At 44.5% G+C, this 18,630-nt stretch overlaps 1 protein-coding gene across 4 annotated transcripts in view; it reads left to right on the forward strand.

Moving 5' to 3' along the window:
- The window catches only part of MSI2 (musashi RNA binding protein 2), a 713,954-nt gene that overhangs the window by 202,013 nt on the left and 493,311 nt on the right, over nucleotides 1–18,630 (forward strand). For 3 of the 4 annotated variants that reach the window (XM_073562118.1, XM_073562119.1, XM_073562120.1), the window contains exon 2: nucleotides 1,938–1,986. In XM_073562118.1, coding sequence (XP_073418219.1) covers nucleotides 1,938–1,986 — 49 coding nt within the window. Of the gene's footprint in view, nucleotides 1–1,937; nucleotides 1,987–3,820; nucleotides 10,888–18,630 lie in introns of those variants that run through there. The other variant, XM_073562117.1, reaches the window with a different exon arrangement.

Here is an 18,630-nt window from a genome sequence, read left to right on the forward strand (position 1 = left end):
CATAGCGAGGGGTTTGGTTCAGGGGAGATGAAATGTCTGAGTGGGCCCCTAACCAGGTAACCCTGATTACAACTATGGTGGCGCACCATGATAGTGGATGTAGGAGAACCTCAGCAGATGACAGTACTGTTACCAAAATATCTCTATACAAAGACCAACACTAATGTTACCGCCATAGGGTGACCAAATAGTGGTAGGTACCAGTAATGCAGAACATATAGGAGATCACAGTACAGTTATATATAGTAACTTACAGATGACGCTCTTTGTGATGGAATTGTTCACTTTTCTGTCTCTTTCCTCTGGCACAGAACAACATGGCAACTTCTTCCAGCCAGGACTCTGCTGCAGAGATACTTCTCACATTTCAGGCACCATCTCCATCTATCCCCAACCTGCACAAACTCCTTATCCTGCTGATACCCCAATACTGAGCCGCTGCTGCCATGTGTGTCCCTATTACTGCACCTGCTCTGTGGTTCTGTGTGCCCTCTAATTTTCCTCCTACTGGAGTCCTAGATTTCCCTTTCATTGCACTCGTAAAGTATGATGTCAGCAAAACTGCCCCACAAACACTGAAATACCCCTACATTGAATTTTTCCACACGAACATTATGATGACCTTACTGTACTCCACCCCTCAACTGTCTTGGAAAAGTACGGTGACCCCAACACAGTATAATCCGCCAACTGTAACCCCCACACAGCCCTCCACACAATCCTTCACACTGTATAATTGTTTGCATACAGTTTAAAAGCTCCCACATAGCCCTCCAAATATTATAATGGCCCCCACTTTGTTGTCCGTACAGTATAATGCACCCCATAGTCCTTACCGTATAATGCACGCTATAATCCTCAATACAGTCTTATGGCCAGCACAGTGTTCTGAAAAAAAGATACAGTACTCATGTCTCCTCCTCATGTCTCCTTGTTCCTCCGCTTCTCCATTCTCCACACCTTGTCTTCTGAAGCATTGCACATCTTAACGTAGAGGACGCCATGAAGTGGCGTCATTGCCCTGAGATGTCAATGTCGAGGAAGAATGATGTGGAAGTGTCAGCTGATGCTCCCTCCATCGTCATTTCTTTCAAGTGTGTCAGCAAATGTTTCGAGTCCCTTCGGCTGCATGATTTGCGGCTGTTAGACACAACACATGCGGGGATTGCCTGTTTGTTAGTAATCATGCAGCCGCAGGGACTCGAACATATTACTCAAGCATGCCTGAGATACTATAATGACACCCGAGCATGCTCAGATAACATGATATCCGGGCACGCTCGCTCAGCCTCATATACCAAGACGCGGTATTGATGCACTGCAGGATGCAGCAGGCCCCCACCACGATAAAAGTAGAGGAAGTACAGGTTCAATCTACCTATGAAACAACCATTCACACCTACGGGGTGGTTGCCTAGTGTAATAAATGCACATGGAAAAGGCTTGTATAGTGCATCAATTATCCAGTTGTGCACACTGGCTTTCAGCCTATTAGTGACGTTTGTACTGTTAGCTGCAGGCAGGCTTCCTAGCGCTATATAAGTGCACCCCACAAGGACAGACACCCCAATTCCGATGCTGCCTCTGCCTTTATCATGAGGGCCTGATGCATCCTGCAGTGCATTAATATTGTGTCACTTGGTAAATATGATTGCCTTTTTTACTGTGATTTTTTTTTTACTTTTTGTCCTTTTTGGTGTGTTCACTTGAATACCTGCTTGGTGCTTTGGGAGCTAGTAAATGATATGCCCTGAGCTTTATTTGAGTAGCTTACTTAGTACTAGTTTGCCCTAACCATAATATCTGATGAACTGGTCAGTAATGGTGTATGAGGGCAGAGTAACTTTATATTGCAATAAGTTTTAAGATTATGGATTTGTATATTAAGGTGCCAAGCTTTTTCTAAGCATTCTTCTTTTTTTTCCATTTTTCTCCAGGTTGAGGATGCCATGTTGATGTTTGACAAAACAACCAACAGACATAGAGGTAAGATGTCATTTCACCATGGTTTTATCCAGGCTTTATTCACTAGTGATCTACGGTTGTCAGAAGAGTCAGGATGAATGTGACTGGTTGTAAGTTGGGTGGTCACTGGGTTACATGCGAGTGATAAGTAGACTGTGTATTGGTTTGGTGTTCATAATATCTTTGCTCACACAGTTAAAATCTGTGTTGTAATTATTTGCCCGTTCTGTTAAAGAAAGACTGCACCACTGAGCCCGATTTTTTTTGTTTTGTGTGTGAAGTAGGTATTCTTGACTTTATGAATTACCAATGTACAGTGGCTAGCGCCAGGGACAATTATAATGGTATCCTAGCTGTGGATGTTAATGAATGGTTGTCAGCATAGAGTTTTTCATTCCCTTATTGGGTCTTCACTTTGGGTATGTCAATTTGATTACTGTATGTGACGTGTTTTTCTAGACGTTGTCATCCGATCAATTTGCTAGTATACTAGTTTATATCAATAGGATGACCCAGTCAGTTTAATTTCCAATTTTTCTATCAATTATGATATGGGATTATTTAGTTCTTGCCATCAGAAATACTGCAACACCCATTACAAATAGAAAAAGGGGGATAAAGAGTAATGCAGCTCCCCAGTATAGCAGCTTGTTTGTTGGCATATCTGGAGTTATAGTCCTGTTGTACGGAAACTAATGGACCAAGGAATATTGGTAGTAAATTCAATAAGTAGGTAAAATTCCAGTACCTGATGTAAAATATAAATGTTTCATTCTTTCATGATTAAAAATGCATATATCCATGTGGTCAGAAGCAGATCGTATGCATTTTTGGTGCACCCCTAGTCTTAGTTTGTGACTAAAAGTCCTCATCCACATTGAACTTATGTCAGCCAAACCCTTTGATAATGGTGGAATCAGTCGATAGTCATACGTTTATTGGGCCTCTTGGCTAGAGTTGAGCAAATTTTGCATCATTCGGTTCGGATTACGATCGCCGACTATTATTGTATTTGCAATATTCGCCGAACATCCGATTGTCATTGGAGCCTATGGGACTAGAGTTGAACGAATGTTTGCAACTGATCGACAAACTTAAACTCGGCATGAATATATGAAGTATTCTCGTTACCAAATTGCTTTAGCTAGCATGAAAATAAGTTCATAATGACTTAACTTTTCTAACTCATTTTATTCTTTTATGACAGCTTTTATAATTGCGTATTATGCAGCTTGTTTCCATGAAGTTTGGCCACTAGAGCATGGGGGAGTCTGATTACGTTTCGGGAGAGGAGTTAACGCCTAACATCTCAGTCAGCTCTCTCTAGTCAATTGAATTCTGTTTAGCACTTAGTTGCTTACCATCCTCTCCTTCCATCTCCACTCCTGAGCTGTTACTAGTCCTGTAAAATCAGGAGCCTTCAGACCCCACTATGGACTATTCCTACAGCAGTTCACCTAATCATAGCTCTCACTTTCCTGAATGTTGTGCTTGTTCAAATGCACTGATATCTCTATATGTAAATATAGTGATAAGATTGTAGACTGAAAACAATGAAACCATTAAGGTATAGTAGCAGGTTAAGTTCTTGGAACAGAACTGTAATGCAAGGAGGCGTCCCTCTCCCGCCATACAACTAGACTGACACACACTTCTCCAAGCAACCAGGAAGTGAGAAGACTGCATAGTTCTGAGCTGCTCAGGAAACAACTTTAGTATACCCCTTTAAGGATGAACTCACCAGAAATGCATATTCCCTACTTATGACCACAACACATGGATGTATGGGTTTTTAATCATGACTGAATAGAGGATTGAAGATACTGAAATTGTATCTTTTTTTTTTTTTATTTAGACCACATTCATGTCAATGGTATCTGTCAAGATTTACCATCATGTGTTCCCAAAAAGCAGCCATGATGCTAGCATGAATATAGCGAGCATAACTAGTAATGTGTGCAATATATTCTTTACATATTGTAATTTTTTTACATTTGTGAAATAAAACTAAAAAAACATTCTAGCCAAGCCATTTTTGTTATATATGATCACTATATATCTTTTCTCACATAAGTTTGTGCATGAAATATTGCAGTGGTGTACGCCATGATTTAGAGTCTTCATGACGGGATTAAATCGAGCGGACTTATTTCTTATTGTATGCTTGTGGTCTCGTTTGCATACAAAGTCCTGTGAATCAGGTGCGCACAGGGCAGTGTTTATAACTTCTGTTATTAAGAGCTTCAGGAAAAGGAAATCATGAACTACCATAGGAGATGCATGTAATAACAGGGAGATGTTTCATACAAGCAGCGCATGGAAATGGCTTATCCATTTCCGTAAGCTCTGTTTAAATGTCTTCATCTTCATGGTGTGACAGCCAGAACAAGTCATAACATTCAGATGTTTTACAGATCGAGTATTCATTTCCAACTATACACATAGACCTATGACTATCCCTGCTTTTACGCATGTATTGTGCTTCTGAGATAACTGAGCTGAAACTTGTGCGTTTTGATAAGTGACTGTTTGCCTAAAATGAATTAAATTATATAGTGTGAGCAATGACTAACAAGAATATCCTCCAAACACTGGGATTACAGGATTGAAATTCTCTAATCATATGTGTTGTCAGATAGTGACAGGAATGGGGATTGCTTTATTTGCCCAAGATTCCTCTCATGCATGCTAGGCTCCAGAAAAAAAAAAATAGATATAGATCCCATCCAGGAAAGTTTGGTGAGGAGTATGGAATCTGGGATCGATTTGCAGGTCCATGTCCATCGGCCATGTCAGTAATCTATGGCGGCTGGTTGAGAGCTCTGAGAACCGCCTCTTACTTGAAGGCAATGTCATGATACGCACATGTGACATCACGCCAGGCTGAGTGATTAAAAGAAATGCGCATGCTATCTAGTAAGAGAGTTCTCAGGGTTCCCTGGCATCTGCGACAGATGGCTGATGGACCAGGCCCGGCAAATCGATTCATGTCATCTCTACTGGACTTCTCTATTAAAGTGTAGTTTGTTGGGGGCTTATGTAATTCCTGTTTTTGGACCTAGATTTTTATGGAATGATCGGCAGGTTTGGTATTGGGCCTGATCTTCCCTTCCTGGCCTAGTTTTGTTTGTAGCTCTGAGTCAGTCCATTTGTTAGACTTGTTCAATACTAGATTTAGATAGGTGAGCAGTTTAGTGGAGGAAAAGTGAGGAGGCAGAAGATTTTTGTCAGGAGACTGTTATTGATGTCTACCAGTCTCCAGTTGGTGCCTGGTAACATATAAACTTTTGTGTACTTCTCGATGATTTGTAGTAGGCCACCTATACAGCCAGGGAAGCTGATGTCTAATGATGCTCAGCCAGTGAGCACTTAAATTGTGTTTGTCCCTGGATGGATTCTCATTTATTTTGGATGCCCGCAATAAAGAACAGAAAAACAGTTTGACCCGAACCTCTGTGTCACTGTGTCACTATCTCTGACTGACTAACTGACTGACTTTATTCCATTTTTGGGTGAATTGGATCAGTTCTCTGATCAATGTAATGTATATATTCTCAAATCCAAGTTGTGCTTTGCTTTCATGCTAACCCCCCCCCCCCCCCCCCAAAAAAAAAAAAAAAAAAAAAAAAAGCCATTTAATGACAACCTGTGCTTGCAACTGTATAAGACAGCAGTAAAGGTAAATTCACAGAAATTTCATTCATGTGATGTGGTTGGGAACATGTTATACACAAAAAATATTTATGGATCCCCCATGTACAGTCATGGCCAAAAGTTTAGAGAATGACACAAATATTATATTTCTCCCTCACCCATGACAGCACCACGGAGAGAGGGGGTCCGCCCATCAAGGACAGGAACCTACAGACAAAAGAGCGGCACCTCTCCTCCACCCCAGTTGGGTTCCTGTCCTTGACGGGTGAACCACGGCAGCAGGAGCGCAGCACTTACCGGAAGGTGAAGATCCGGGACTGTCCCGTCCGCGGTCAGACAGCGGGGAGGCCCCTGTCGCGGCGGGGTCGGTTGCCGAAGCTGCCACCGCTGCAGCTGAGGGGCTGTCCAGGGTGAGCGGGCGGGGAGGACCGGGCCGCCGCTCCGGGAGGAGTAGGGGCCGGGGGACGCCGGTATAGGGGCAGCGCCGGGTACAGAGGTGTACCAAGATGGCGCTGCCCCGGAAGTAGAAGGAGGAACTTCCGGGTCCCCGCGGTCGGCACATGCGCAGTGCGCACTCCCCGGGGGAGGCAGCGGTGCAGGCCGGGAAAACAGGTGACGCCAGGGCGGCTTATTCAAATTTGGAACGCTGAAGCAGCCTCAGGGCTGGAAGCGTTCAGGCGTGATGGATAGCGACCAGCATGAGGAGCTACAGCAGCCTAAGCAGCAGCAGCAGCAACATAGGCAGCATCACCAGCACCGCCAAAAGGATAAAGACGGACGGGGGAGCCGGTCCAGTAGCCACTCCACGCAGCATTCAACTGCAAGGAGCAAGTCACCTGCCGTGGATCGCCCAGTGAGGGATTTGGATCCACTTCCAGAACCGGTACCTGCAACCGCGCATGGGGGGTAAGTGGATCTTCGTGAATGTTCCCCATTGTAATAGACTTCTTTCCCTTATCAGGGAAAGAAGAGAGAAAAAACCAAGAACAGGGAATGCCCCACCTGTAGGAAGCCATTACCAACGCCCTGGGAGAAAAAATTGTGTGACTCCTGTATACGGGAGGTCCTCGGCGGTGAAACCCCGGATCATGCCGCAGACCTAAGGGCAGTAATCCGCACAGAAATTCAGAGTGCCCTTTCATCCAAAAAACGGGAAAGGAAGGAAGGGGGACGTGGTAATAGAGTCCCAATCAGAGAGCTTATCGTCAGGGCAAGTCACCTCCCATACTGTAAATACCGACTCGTCATCCTCCGAAGAGGAGACGGAAGGTCGTCATTGTTTCCCCCTGGACGAAGTGGATGCCTTAGTAAAGGCGGTAAGATCCACTATGGGGGTGGAAGACCCCCGGACTGATAGATCAGTCCAGGACATTATGTTCGGAGGACTGGGTCAAAAGAAACGGAGGGTATTTCCGTTAAATAAGAACGTCCAAGGCCTCATAGATAAAGAATGGGAAAAACTGGATAGGAAAAACTCTACGGTTCCTTCCATCAAAAGAAAGTACCCATTTGACGAGGAGGCATCCACATCGTGGGATAAGGCCCCCAAACTAGACGTGGCGGTAGCCAAAGCTTCAAGAAGGTTTGCACTCCCCTTTGAAGATATGGGTACCCTGAAAGACCCGTTAGATAAAAAAGCGGATACCCTACCTAAGGGCACCTGGGAATCAGCAGGGGGAAACATCAGGCCGGCGGTAGCGGCAACCTGTACCTCCAGAGCTCTTATGGTATGGATAGACCAATTGGAGAGACAGATAAGGGAAGGGGTTCCCAGAGATAAAATCCTGGAATCCACGCCAATGATAAGAGGGGCGGCAGCCTTCCTGGCCGACTCTTCGGCTGATTCGATAAGATTGTCATCCAAAACGGCAGCCTTGTCGAATGCAGCTAGAAGAGCTTTATGGTTAAAATGTTGGCCTGGGGATCTCCAGACAAAAATGAAGTTATGCACCATTCCCTGTGAAGGAAAATTCCTCTTCGGGGAAACCTTGGATGACATCCTCGAAAAGGCAGGCGACAAAAAGAAAGGCTTCCCAAACCTAGGACCAGTGAGCGCCACAGGCTTTAAACGGTCCTTTCGGAACAAAAAGTTCTTTCAGAGGAGACCCCCGAGAGACCAAAAATGGGAAGACAGAAGAAGGGACAGGGGGTTCATCTTCGGTAACTCGTCCCGGAATAAAAAACCCGCCAAGTGACTGTGGGCCCAGGGTGGGAGGGAGACTAAGTTTTTTCCTCCCAGCCTGGGAGAAAATATCCAACAATCCCTGGCTGATAAATCTTGTAAGATCAGGATTAAGGATAAACTTTTATTCTCTCCCGCCGCAAAAATATATAATTACCCCGATAAGGTCGTCAAAAAACTAACAGGACGCCCTCGAAAAGGAGGTCCTGAGTATGTTGGACAAAAAAGTCCTACAGGAGGTTCCCCCACAGGAGAGAGGCAGGGGGTTCTACTCGCCTCTCTTCCTGGTAACCAAACCAGACGGCACCTTCCGCACCATCATAAATTTAAAAAGACTGAATTGCTATATCAAGAACGAAAAATTCAAGATGGAATCGATCAAATCGACCATCAAAATTCTCTTTCCGCAATGCTTTATGGTGGTCTTAGACCTCAGCGATGCCTACTACCATGTCCCCATTCACAAAGAATCCAGGCAATACCTCAGGCTAGCAGTCTCGATAGCAGGAGAAATAAGAGAATTCCAATACAGAGCCCTGCCATTTGGGATCTCAGTGGCTCCACGGGTCTTTACGAAATTGGTGGCAGAGATGATGGCTCCCATAAGAGAACAGGATGTTCTGATAGTGCCTTATTTGGACGACTTTTTAATAGCGAGCAACTCAGGCCAGAAATGCACAGAACAGAGGGACAGAGTGATGAGCACTCTAAAAAACCTCGGGTGGCTTCTGAACCTGAAAAAGTCAAGGCTGGAACCAAGGAGAGTCCAGGAGTTCCTAGGCCTGACACTGGATTCAAACATCCAAGTGTGTTACTTGCCAGATCACAAAAAGGACAGAATCATTCATATGGTACAAAAAGCGAGGCAAAACCCTTCTATGACACTAAGACGAGCAATGTCCCTGTTAGGGTCCCTCTCTGCATGCTTGCCGGCGGTCCAGTGGGCACAAATACACATGAGGGATCTGCAGTGGGATATCCTGACCAACCAGCGGGCTTTAGGAGACCACTTGGAACATCATATTACGCTAGTTTCAAAAACTATTCATTCCCTAGCCTGGTGGGAGGACAAAAACAACTTGTCCAAAGGGATCCCCTGGGAGGCCAAGATCACACATGTAATTACCACCGGTCCTGTGGGATGGGGAGCACACATGGGCACCGGTGTGGCTCAAGGGGGATGGAGAAGTCAAGAACTAAAAGCCTCCTCGAATCAAAAAGAACTGCTAGCAGTAAATTATGCCTTGAGTCACTTTTTGCCAGCATTAAAGGGCCATCATGTCCGGACATTCTCGGACAACCGAGTAACAGTGGCCTATATAAACCACCAGGGGGGAACCAGGTCCAGAACGCTAATGGAGGCATCCTCCGAGATATTCAGGTTAGCCGAGGAAAACTTACTGTCCCTATCGGCGCTACACATACGGGGAGTAGAGAACCAGACAGCAGACTTTCTGAGCTGTACCCAACTACATCAAGGGGAGTGGGCTCTAAATCAGTCCGTTTTTCAGAAGATTGTGGAAATGTGGGGAACCCCAGACATAGACTTATTTGCAGACCACAAGAACAAAAAAGTGGAAGCATTCTGTTCTCTAAATCCCAAGGGGAATCCTCAGACCCTGGACGCATTTATGCTCCCATGGACACGGGGACTACTGTATGCCTTCCCACCGACCATTCTCCTCCCGGCGGTGATAAGGAAAGTCAGGGAAGAGGGGGCTCGGGTAATACTTATAGCCCCTTTCTGGCCAAAAAGAACATGGTTTTCATGGCTCAGAATAATGTCAGTAACCGACCCCTGGGTTCTACCAGATCTCCCCGACCTTCTATCGCAGGGTCCTGGGCTACACCCCCAAGCAGTGAACCTCCATTTAACAGCATGGAATTTGAAAGGTCACTGCTGAGGGGGAAAGGATTTTCAGAAAATCTAATTTCCACGTTGCAAAAAAGTAGAAAACCAATTACAATCAAAGCCTATGGTAGAACCTGGAGGAAATTCCTATCCAGTTCGGGGACAAAGGTTCAGGATGGAATACAAATGGATAAAATCCTGGAATTCCTCCAAAGGGGGTTAGAACAGGGACTAGCGACTAACACACTGAGGGTACAGGTAGCGGCCCTAGGCGCCCTCTATAATCAGGAGGTGGCGAGCGACCCTTGGGTATCACGGTTTATGAGGGCCGCAGCCAGGTCTAGACCAATAGCTACCCAGAAAATACCATCATGGGATCTGAACTTAGTGTTGTCAGCCCTAACAGGACCCCCATTCGAGCCTATCCAGTCAGCTCCACTAAAGACCCTATAATTAAAAACGATACTGCTAGTGGCCCTAACATCTGCTCGCAGAGTGAGTGACATTCAAGCCTTATCGGCAATACCCCCGTTCATTAAAATTATGGAGGATAGAATTATATTGAAACCTGACCCCGCATATTTGCCCAAGGTAGCAACACACTTCCATAGATCACAGGAGGTAGTCCTTCCTTCCTTCTGCCCAAACCCTACGAATAGAGAAGAGGAGAAATTTCACACATTAGATGTGAAGAGGTGCTTAGTGCACTACGTAGAGGCCACCAAGGGATGTAGGAAGGAAGGATCTCTCTTTGTGTGTTTCCAGGGACCTCGAAAGGGGCTCGGGGCGTCCAAAAGTACCCTGGCAAGATGGATAAGGGATGCGATTGCCCTGGCATACTCATGCAGCGGGAATACCATCCCGGAGGGTCTAAAAGCCCACTCTACGAGAGCAATGGCGACCTCATGGGCAGAAAGATCAGAGGTATCAATAGAACAGATCTGTAAGGCGGCCACCTGGTCAACACCTTCTACCTTTTTCAAACACTATCGCCTAGATCTAGCCTCTGTGTCTGACCTGACCTTCGGGAGAAGGGTCCTTCAGGCGGTGGTCCCTCCCTAAGCTACCAATCTCTGAAATTCTCTCCGTGGTGCTGTCATGGGTGAGGGAGAATAGCTTAGTTACTCACCGATAACGGTGTTTCTCGGAACCCATGACAGCACCCGCTTAATTCCCCCCCTTTTTTCACGTGTGCGGTAAGCACGATTTAATGTGTGTAGAGTGTGTTCTTAGACACGAGGCTTCTCTATAAGTATACAAATTATAATGTTCTGTATATACTTTTGTTGTTAACTAACCGGGAGACCCTCTGATGCTCTGTAACCAACTGGGGGCGGAGGAGAGGTGCCGCTCTTTTGTCTGTAGGTTCCTGTCCTTGATGGGCGGACCCCCTCTCTCCGAGGTGCTGTCATGGGTTCCGAGAAACACCGTTATCGGTGAGTAACTAAGCTATTTCACATGATCTGGTGCCCTCTGGTTTTTATGTGTGTTTGTCAGATGTTTTTATCACATACAGAAATATAATTGCAATCATATTATGAGTAACAAAAGGTTATATTGACAGAATGAGTTAATGCAGCAAGTCAATATTTGCAGTGTCGCCCCTTCTTCTTCAGGACCTCAGCAATTCTCCCTGGCATGCTCTCAATCAACTTCTGGATCAAATCCTGACTGATAGCAGTCAATTCTTGCAAAATCAATGCTTTTATTTTGTCTGAATTTGAAGGTTTTTGTTTGTCCACCCGTCTCTTGATGATTGATCACAAGTTCTCAATGGGATTAAGATCTGGGGAGTTTCCAGGCCATGGTCCCAAAATCTCTGTTTTGTTCCCTGAGCCATTTAGTTATCACCTTTGCTTTATGGCAAGGTGCTCCATCATGTTGAAAAAGGCATTGTTGATCACCAAACTGCTCTTGGAGGGTTGGGAGAAGTTGCTCTTGGAGGACATTCTGGTACCATTCTTTATTCATGGCTGTGTTTTTAGGCAAGACTGAGAGAGAGCCCATTCCCTTGGCTGAGAAGCAACCCCACACATGAATGGTTTCAGGATGCTTGACAGTTGGCATGAGACAAGACTGGTGGTAGCGCTCACCTGGTCTTCTCCGAATAAGCCGTTTTCCAGATGTCCCAAACAATCGAAAAGGGGATTCATCAGAGAAAATGACTTTACCCCAGTCCTCAGCAGTCCACTCACTGTACCTCTTGCAGAATATTAGTCTGTCCATGATGTTTTTTCTGGAGAGAAGTGGCTTCTTAGCTGCCCTCCTTGAGACCAGGCCTTGCTCCAAGAGTCTCCGCCTCACAGTGCGTGCAGATGCACTCACACCTGCCTGCTGCCATTCCTGAGCAAGCTCTGCACTGCTGGTAGCCCGATCCCGCAGCTGAAACACTTTTAAGAGATGGTCCTGGCGCTTGCTGGTCTTTCTTGGGCGCCCTGGAGCCTTTTTGGCAACAAGGGAACCTCTCTCCTTGAAGTTCTTGATGATGCGATAGATTGTTGACTGAGGTGCAATCTTTCTAGCTGCGATACTCTTCCCTGTTAGGCCATTTTTGTGCAGTGCAATGATGACTGCATGTGTTTCTTTAGAGATAACCATGGTTAACAGAAGAGAAACAATGATGCCAAGCACCAGCCTCCTTTTAAAGTGTCCAGTGGTGTCATTCTTACTTAATCATGACAGATTGATCTCCAGCCCTGTCCTCATCAACACCCACACCTGTGTTAATGGAGCAATCACTGAAACGATGTTAGCTGGTCCTTTTAAGGCAGGGCTGCAATGATGTTGAAATGTGTTTTGGGGGATAAAGTTCATTTTCTAGGCAAATATTGACTTTGCAAGTAATTGCTGTTAAGCTGATCACTCTTTATAACATTCTGGAGTATATGCAAATTGCCATTAGAAAAAATGAAGCAGTAGACTTTGTAAAAATTAATATTTGTGTCATTCTCTAAAGTTTTGGCCATGACTGTAGTTTTGATGAATGTTAAATTGTATACACCTATGCTATATTCCAAAAATAAAGTTCTATATAATATATAAAATCTATCAAAATCTTTTATTCACTTTTTCAAGTACAAATTGGTAAAATCGCCATTAACACATTATTAAAGATAATAGTATGGACAAAAAACCTTAGTAAAAAGCATGGGCCCTAGGTATATATAGCAGCTTATGTGTAGTCACAGTGATCATCAAGATATTCATGTGCAACACTGACAGCACAATATGTGCATAATAGAGTTAAGCAAGCAAGTGCAAAGCAATTATAGGTGTGCTGCCATGTCACACATGGTACCCAAAACCAGACCATATTTAACTACTGTGGTGGGGACCTGGATTGGGGGGTGGTCCACTGCTTACCACGTCCGGACGACACAGGCACCAGGCGAAGCAAGGACAAGACAGAGGCAGAGTTCAGTTGTAACAGTTCCGGATTTTATTCGTCGTCCTCCTGACGACCACAACCACGCACCGCAGTTCTTTACAGTTCTCCGTCTCCAGGCCCGGGTACCTGCACCTTTCCTCCAGTCGAAGTAACGTCCCCCGCGGATCTTTCGCTGGGGCTGTCCTAGACCAATCTACCGCCAGCGCTTCACCTGCCCGAGGTCGTCGTCCAATCGGTACCCCCGGGGCCTCGTCTGTCCTGCGGTCCGACGGGTCAGGGCCACCCCCCTGATTGTCTCTTTCCTGTCAGTCCCCTCGCCGAGCTCTTTGCTGTTCTCCGTCTTCAGCCGAGCTCCTCCCGGGACTAGCCTGCCTGGAACCCCAACCAGTCCTATTTATCCCCTCACCGGGAATTCCCCTCCTAGGTTCCTATCTCCCCACCCCCCCCATGACTAAGCGTTTCTCAGGCCCTAAGCTGCTGTTGAGTCCTGAACTACTCCCCCCTGCCATCTTGTGGTCATTTCTAGGTACTGCACTCTCTTGTCTTTCTTTCCCAGCTATCACCCTGCTGTCCTTGTCAATCTCCGTCCATAGTGCACCAACCGTTCCCTCCTACTTCCAGTCAGGTCTGTCCATCAAGTCACCTTCCCCACACTATTACAGGAAAACATCTCAGATATCCTAGTGATGAAGCAGATTTAAACAGTTCGATGGCTGGTGCCATTGAAAATGCTACTGTGAAACGCGCGTCGCCAATGAGCCTGACCCTCTGATATGTTCTTCTGTACATCATGGGTAAGCTTTTAGGATAATGATCTATAACCCTGTATAAATCTGCTTCACCTGTAGGGTATCTGAGCTGCTTTCCTGGAGTGGTTAAACATGGTCCGGTTTTGGATACCATCACCACTCCGATGATGCTGTTTCGCCAGATGCTTTTTCAGAAAGGGACGTTAATGTTTATGGGGGCCTTAAGTATAGATCTGTATGGTATAATTGAGAATGCCCTGTCTGATATTTAGGCTGGGTTCACACGTAGCGGAACTGTTGCGGAAATTACCGCGAGAATTCCGGAATTCCATTCCACGGGAAAATCGCATTTTAAATTCCTGAGATTTTCCCGCGGAAAAACTAGTATTTTGCAAGCGTAATTAGCTTGCAGAATTGCTAGCGTTTTCCAAGCGATCTGGAGTATCGCTTGGAGAACTGATTGACAGGTTGGTCACATTCGTCAAACACAGTGTTTGACGAGTGTGACCAACTTTTTACTATTGAGGCCGCCTATGCGGCCTCAATAGTAAAAGATAGAATGTAAAAAATAATAATAAAACAAAAATATTGTTATTCTCACCTTCCGACGTTCCGCGCAGCCTTCCCGCCTCTCTCCACGCTCCTGGTCCCAGTAATCCTTTGCGACAATTACCGTGATTACGTCTGTTCTCGCGGGATCGCGACGTCTCGCGATGACGTCGCGGTCCCGCGAGGACGGATGTCATCGCTCGCAAAGGCTTACTGGGACCGGGAGCGTGGAGAGAGGCGGGAAGGCTGCGCGGGACGTCGGAAGGTGAGAATAACAATATTTTTTATTTTAAATTCTATTTTTTTACAGGGATATGGTACCCAAAGCCCGGAGGACAGTCTCCTCTCCTCCGGACTGTGGGTACCATCCGCAAATGTTCTGCTTACTTTTCGCATGGTGTGCACAGCCACATGCGGAAAGTAAGCAGAACAATGCATTCCTATGGGTGCGGGATCGCTGCGATTCCGCGAAATTATTGAGCATGCTGCGTTTTTTACCGCTGCAGTAAAAACCGCAGCATTAGCACAGCATTGCGGAATCCCATAGGAATGCATGAGATGCTTATTTTTCGCGTTTTCGCGGCAAAATCTTGCGGTTAAAACCGCCGCGGAAACGCGAAAAAAAGCCACGTGTGAACTCAGCCTTAGAGGACTTGTATTATCTGCACTCCATGGTGCGCATATTGTCTGCAGTCCATAGTACTATCAATGAGTATTTATCGTGTCCAGTGATTGCGATTTCTGAATTTTTCATCATTTCATCATACCTATTTTTTTTTTTTTTTTTAGTTTTCATTATTGATCTGTAATTATACGTTTCTGATGCTGGAAATGAAAAATTATATGTTTTTTCTATTCATTGTATGCTGATCGATTCTAAAATTTTATTTAATTCTCTGGTTAAATATGATGTAGACTGAGATCCAGACTCTGTAAGGGTATGTGCACATGGTGCAGATTCTGCTGCGGGTCCGCAGCAGATTTAGGGTGCGTTGTACAGTACCATTGTTTTTAATGGTAAACTGGATAGCGCTGTGCACATGCTGCGGATTTTTCCGCGCAGTTTTGCTGCGGTTTACAATCCGCAGCATGTCAATTTTTTAGTGCAGAAATGCTGCAGTTTCACACCTCATCCATTATGAGGTGTAAAACTGCAGGGCAAAACCGCAGATACCTGCGGATTTATCTGCGGTTTTTACTACAAAATCCGCAGAGCCAAAAAACTCCGTGTGCACATAGCCTAATTGTGCTTCCCACGGTTGTTTAAAAAAAGGCTTCGCTGTCAGCATTGCTATTGAGGTTATTTTACCAGTTGCTTTTTCCTCTATTGGTCAATCAGTTTAAAGTGCGTGAAGCATTGCTGGCGAGAGGAGTATTGAAGGTCACCTGCCTCTGGCCCCCAGATGCTATGATCAGGACCTGTTACCTTACTTACACATTGTACTCTATTACTAGCTGACTATTTCTCTGATAAACATTTCAGTATCCTCCATATTATTCTTCTGCAATATATACTATGTGTGTGTGTGTGTATATATACACACACACTATTCCCTAAGGTTCTGTTCACCCCGACTATTGAAAGCCCTCTGGAATCGTGGCATAGTTAATGTTTCCGTGATGACTTGTTTTACAGCAGATCCTGGTGTATATACCTCTATTTTGACATTATGGGTCCCTCAGCAATCTGTATGTGATAGAAAGTAACGGAAATATGGACAGACCCTAGGATGGTTATGTACACTGGATTCCTTTTACAATATTTATGGTCAGCATTTAGACATCCATGTCATTATGTCTTAGTTTTGTGCAATGGCATAGGGCTCTCTATGTATGCAGCGTAGAGTAAGCGCTTTCCTTTGCTTGCTCCCTATGGATATTCCTTTGGCCGATCCTTAAGTCTGTGCATACCGTTTTCCACCATAGCAGTGTTAATATATCAGACTGTAGCGTTAGCTGAGAAGCTGTGTAAATGGCGATGATAAATGTAGCCGATGAAACGTATGACTTGTGAGCCAAAATCGTCTTAAAATAAAATTAGTGTTAATGCTGTGCTTTCCCCCAATTACAGTAGATAAATACTAAGCGAGCAGGGAAATGATCTACTGTTGAGCAGTGCACTGTTCGGCTGGGAAATGTGTTTGAAGTCCCTTTTGGCAGACATTACAGCAATCAAATAGAAGTTTGTAATGCAAGGTTGGGCTATAAATCTATGCAATTGACTGAATCTGTTACTTACAAACACATAGTCAAGCCAGTGCAATGTTGGGTGCCAGCAATGCTTTAAGAACACGCGTTGTATTCCAGTGGGATAAGAGCGAGGAAAGCCTGTAACACACAGATGGAATAAATGGCTTTCAGCAGTTGTATAGTTTGTGTTTTTAGGTCCTAAGGACATGTTCACATGGAAGAACTTTGATGTGGATTTTGGTGCATGTTCTACACCAGACGCTGTGTGAAATCCACCTTAAAACCTCCTTCAATGGGAAATCCACATCCCAGTTGTTCTGAATATCCATAGAAGAAATCCAAGGGTCGCTGTTGGATTTTTGCAGATTTTCATGTTTTTATTTTTTTACTTGATGAAAATCTACATTGTAAACACAAATTTAATAGTCTCTACAACTTGCGTATTAAAGTATTTAGCACTTTTGTATAACTGCTCTCGACATATTTAAACAGGCTTTGCAAAGCTGAGCTAAATTATAGCATCTGAAAGCAGCCTCTACAAGCCCCAAACTTCTTTAAAATGTAAATGTTATTGGGGTACCCCAAAAGTAGAGGACAGAATAAAAATATCAAAATCTACTGATCTCTTACATAAGATTAGAATTTACAGTTTAGATACCACTGACCCATACTAACATATTAAAGTGAATCTGTCAGCAGGTCTGATGTAGGAGCAGGGACCATGAAACCAGGGGTGTCACTTATTAGGCTGTGTGCTGTAGTTTCAATACAATCAGTGTTTTTTCAGCATTAGATTATCACTGCAGACCAGATGTACTGTACATACAAGTCCATCTAATTTGTTTAATCCCGCCCCCACCACTGATTGGAAGCTTTTTGTCAGTCAGGGGGGTGGGCGGGTTCATGCACATCTCCATATTCTGATCACTGCTACATCTACAGCAGGGAAAAACAGGGATTCTGTCAAAGCTGCTGCAAGAAGCACAACAAGTGATGCATCACTGAAATCAGGTTCTATGGGCCTACATCATGCAGCCCTCTGATTCTAAAACCTGACTATGCACATGAGATAGGTGTCAGATGAATGTTTATGTAGACCGCTGGCTCTCCCGATTCCCTCAAACACATGAGCGTTTGGCTCAAATGAGCTTTTATTTGTTTTTAATGGGTAGACAGGAGACAGCCCTTTAGCAATTGCATAAAACACACATCCAAATTACTCTGATTATAAAAAGTAGTATCCCTGTAAAATAACATGGCAGCACGGATGTCAAATGACCTGCTATAGCCTGTCAGCAGTTTGGATTCCACTCATTCCAGGTAAAGACTTCTGACAATTTGAGGAAGCCATTAAAAATGTAATTACATTCTCCTAGCTATGCATTTCCCATTTTTATTATTTCCTTTCTTATATAGCGCCATCATATACCGCAGCGCTTTACAGGCATCATAATCATTGTCATAATCGAGGCACATAATCTAAATATCCTATTAGTCTGTCTTTGGAGTAAACCGCACTCAAACACGGGGAGAACATACAAACTCTTTGCAGATGATGTACTTAGTGAAATTTGAACCCAGGACCCCAGCGCTGCAAAGCAACAGTGCTAACCACTGAGCCACCATGCTTGCAAAACTACCATGCCCTGTCCTAGGTTACCAATGTTTATGCAGACAGTAATCTGTTTTAGAGCAATGTCTTTATTTAGATTTGTGCCACGTGGGTAACTTCAAAAAATGGCTATATACAGTGGCTTGCGAAAGTATTCATCCCACTAGTGCTTTTTCCTATTTTGTTACATTGCGACCTGTGTTTAACTATGTTTTTAATCCTATTTGTGTGTGATGCATCAGCACTAAATAGCCTAATTTGGTGAAGTGAGTAAAATATATGAAAAAATTAAATTTGTGATTAAATAAAAATTTGCATATGTATTCACCCCTTTTGCTATGAAGCAATTACCTTCATAAGCCACATGCTTTGTGAAAGGAAGTCCACCTCTGTGCAGTGTAAGTGTCACATGGTATGTCAGTATATACACACCTTTTCTTAAAGGCCACAGAGGCTGCAACAGTATTAACCCCTTCCTGACATGAGACG

The sequence above is a fragment of the Dendrobates tinctorius genome, unplaced genomic scaffold, assembly GCF_039654945.1.
Source record: "Dendrobates tinctorius isolate UK_male_01 unplaced genomic scaffold, ASM3965494v1 ptg000338l, whole genome shotgun sequence".
NCBI lineage: Eukaryota > Metazoa > Chordata > Amphibia > Anura > Dendrobatidae > Dendrobates > Dendrobates tinctorius.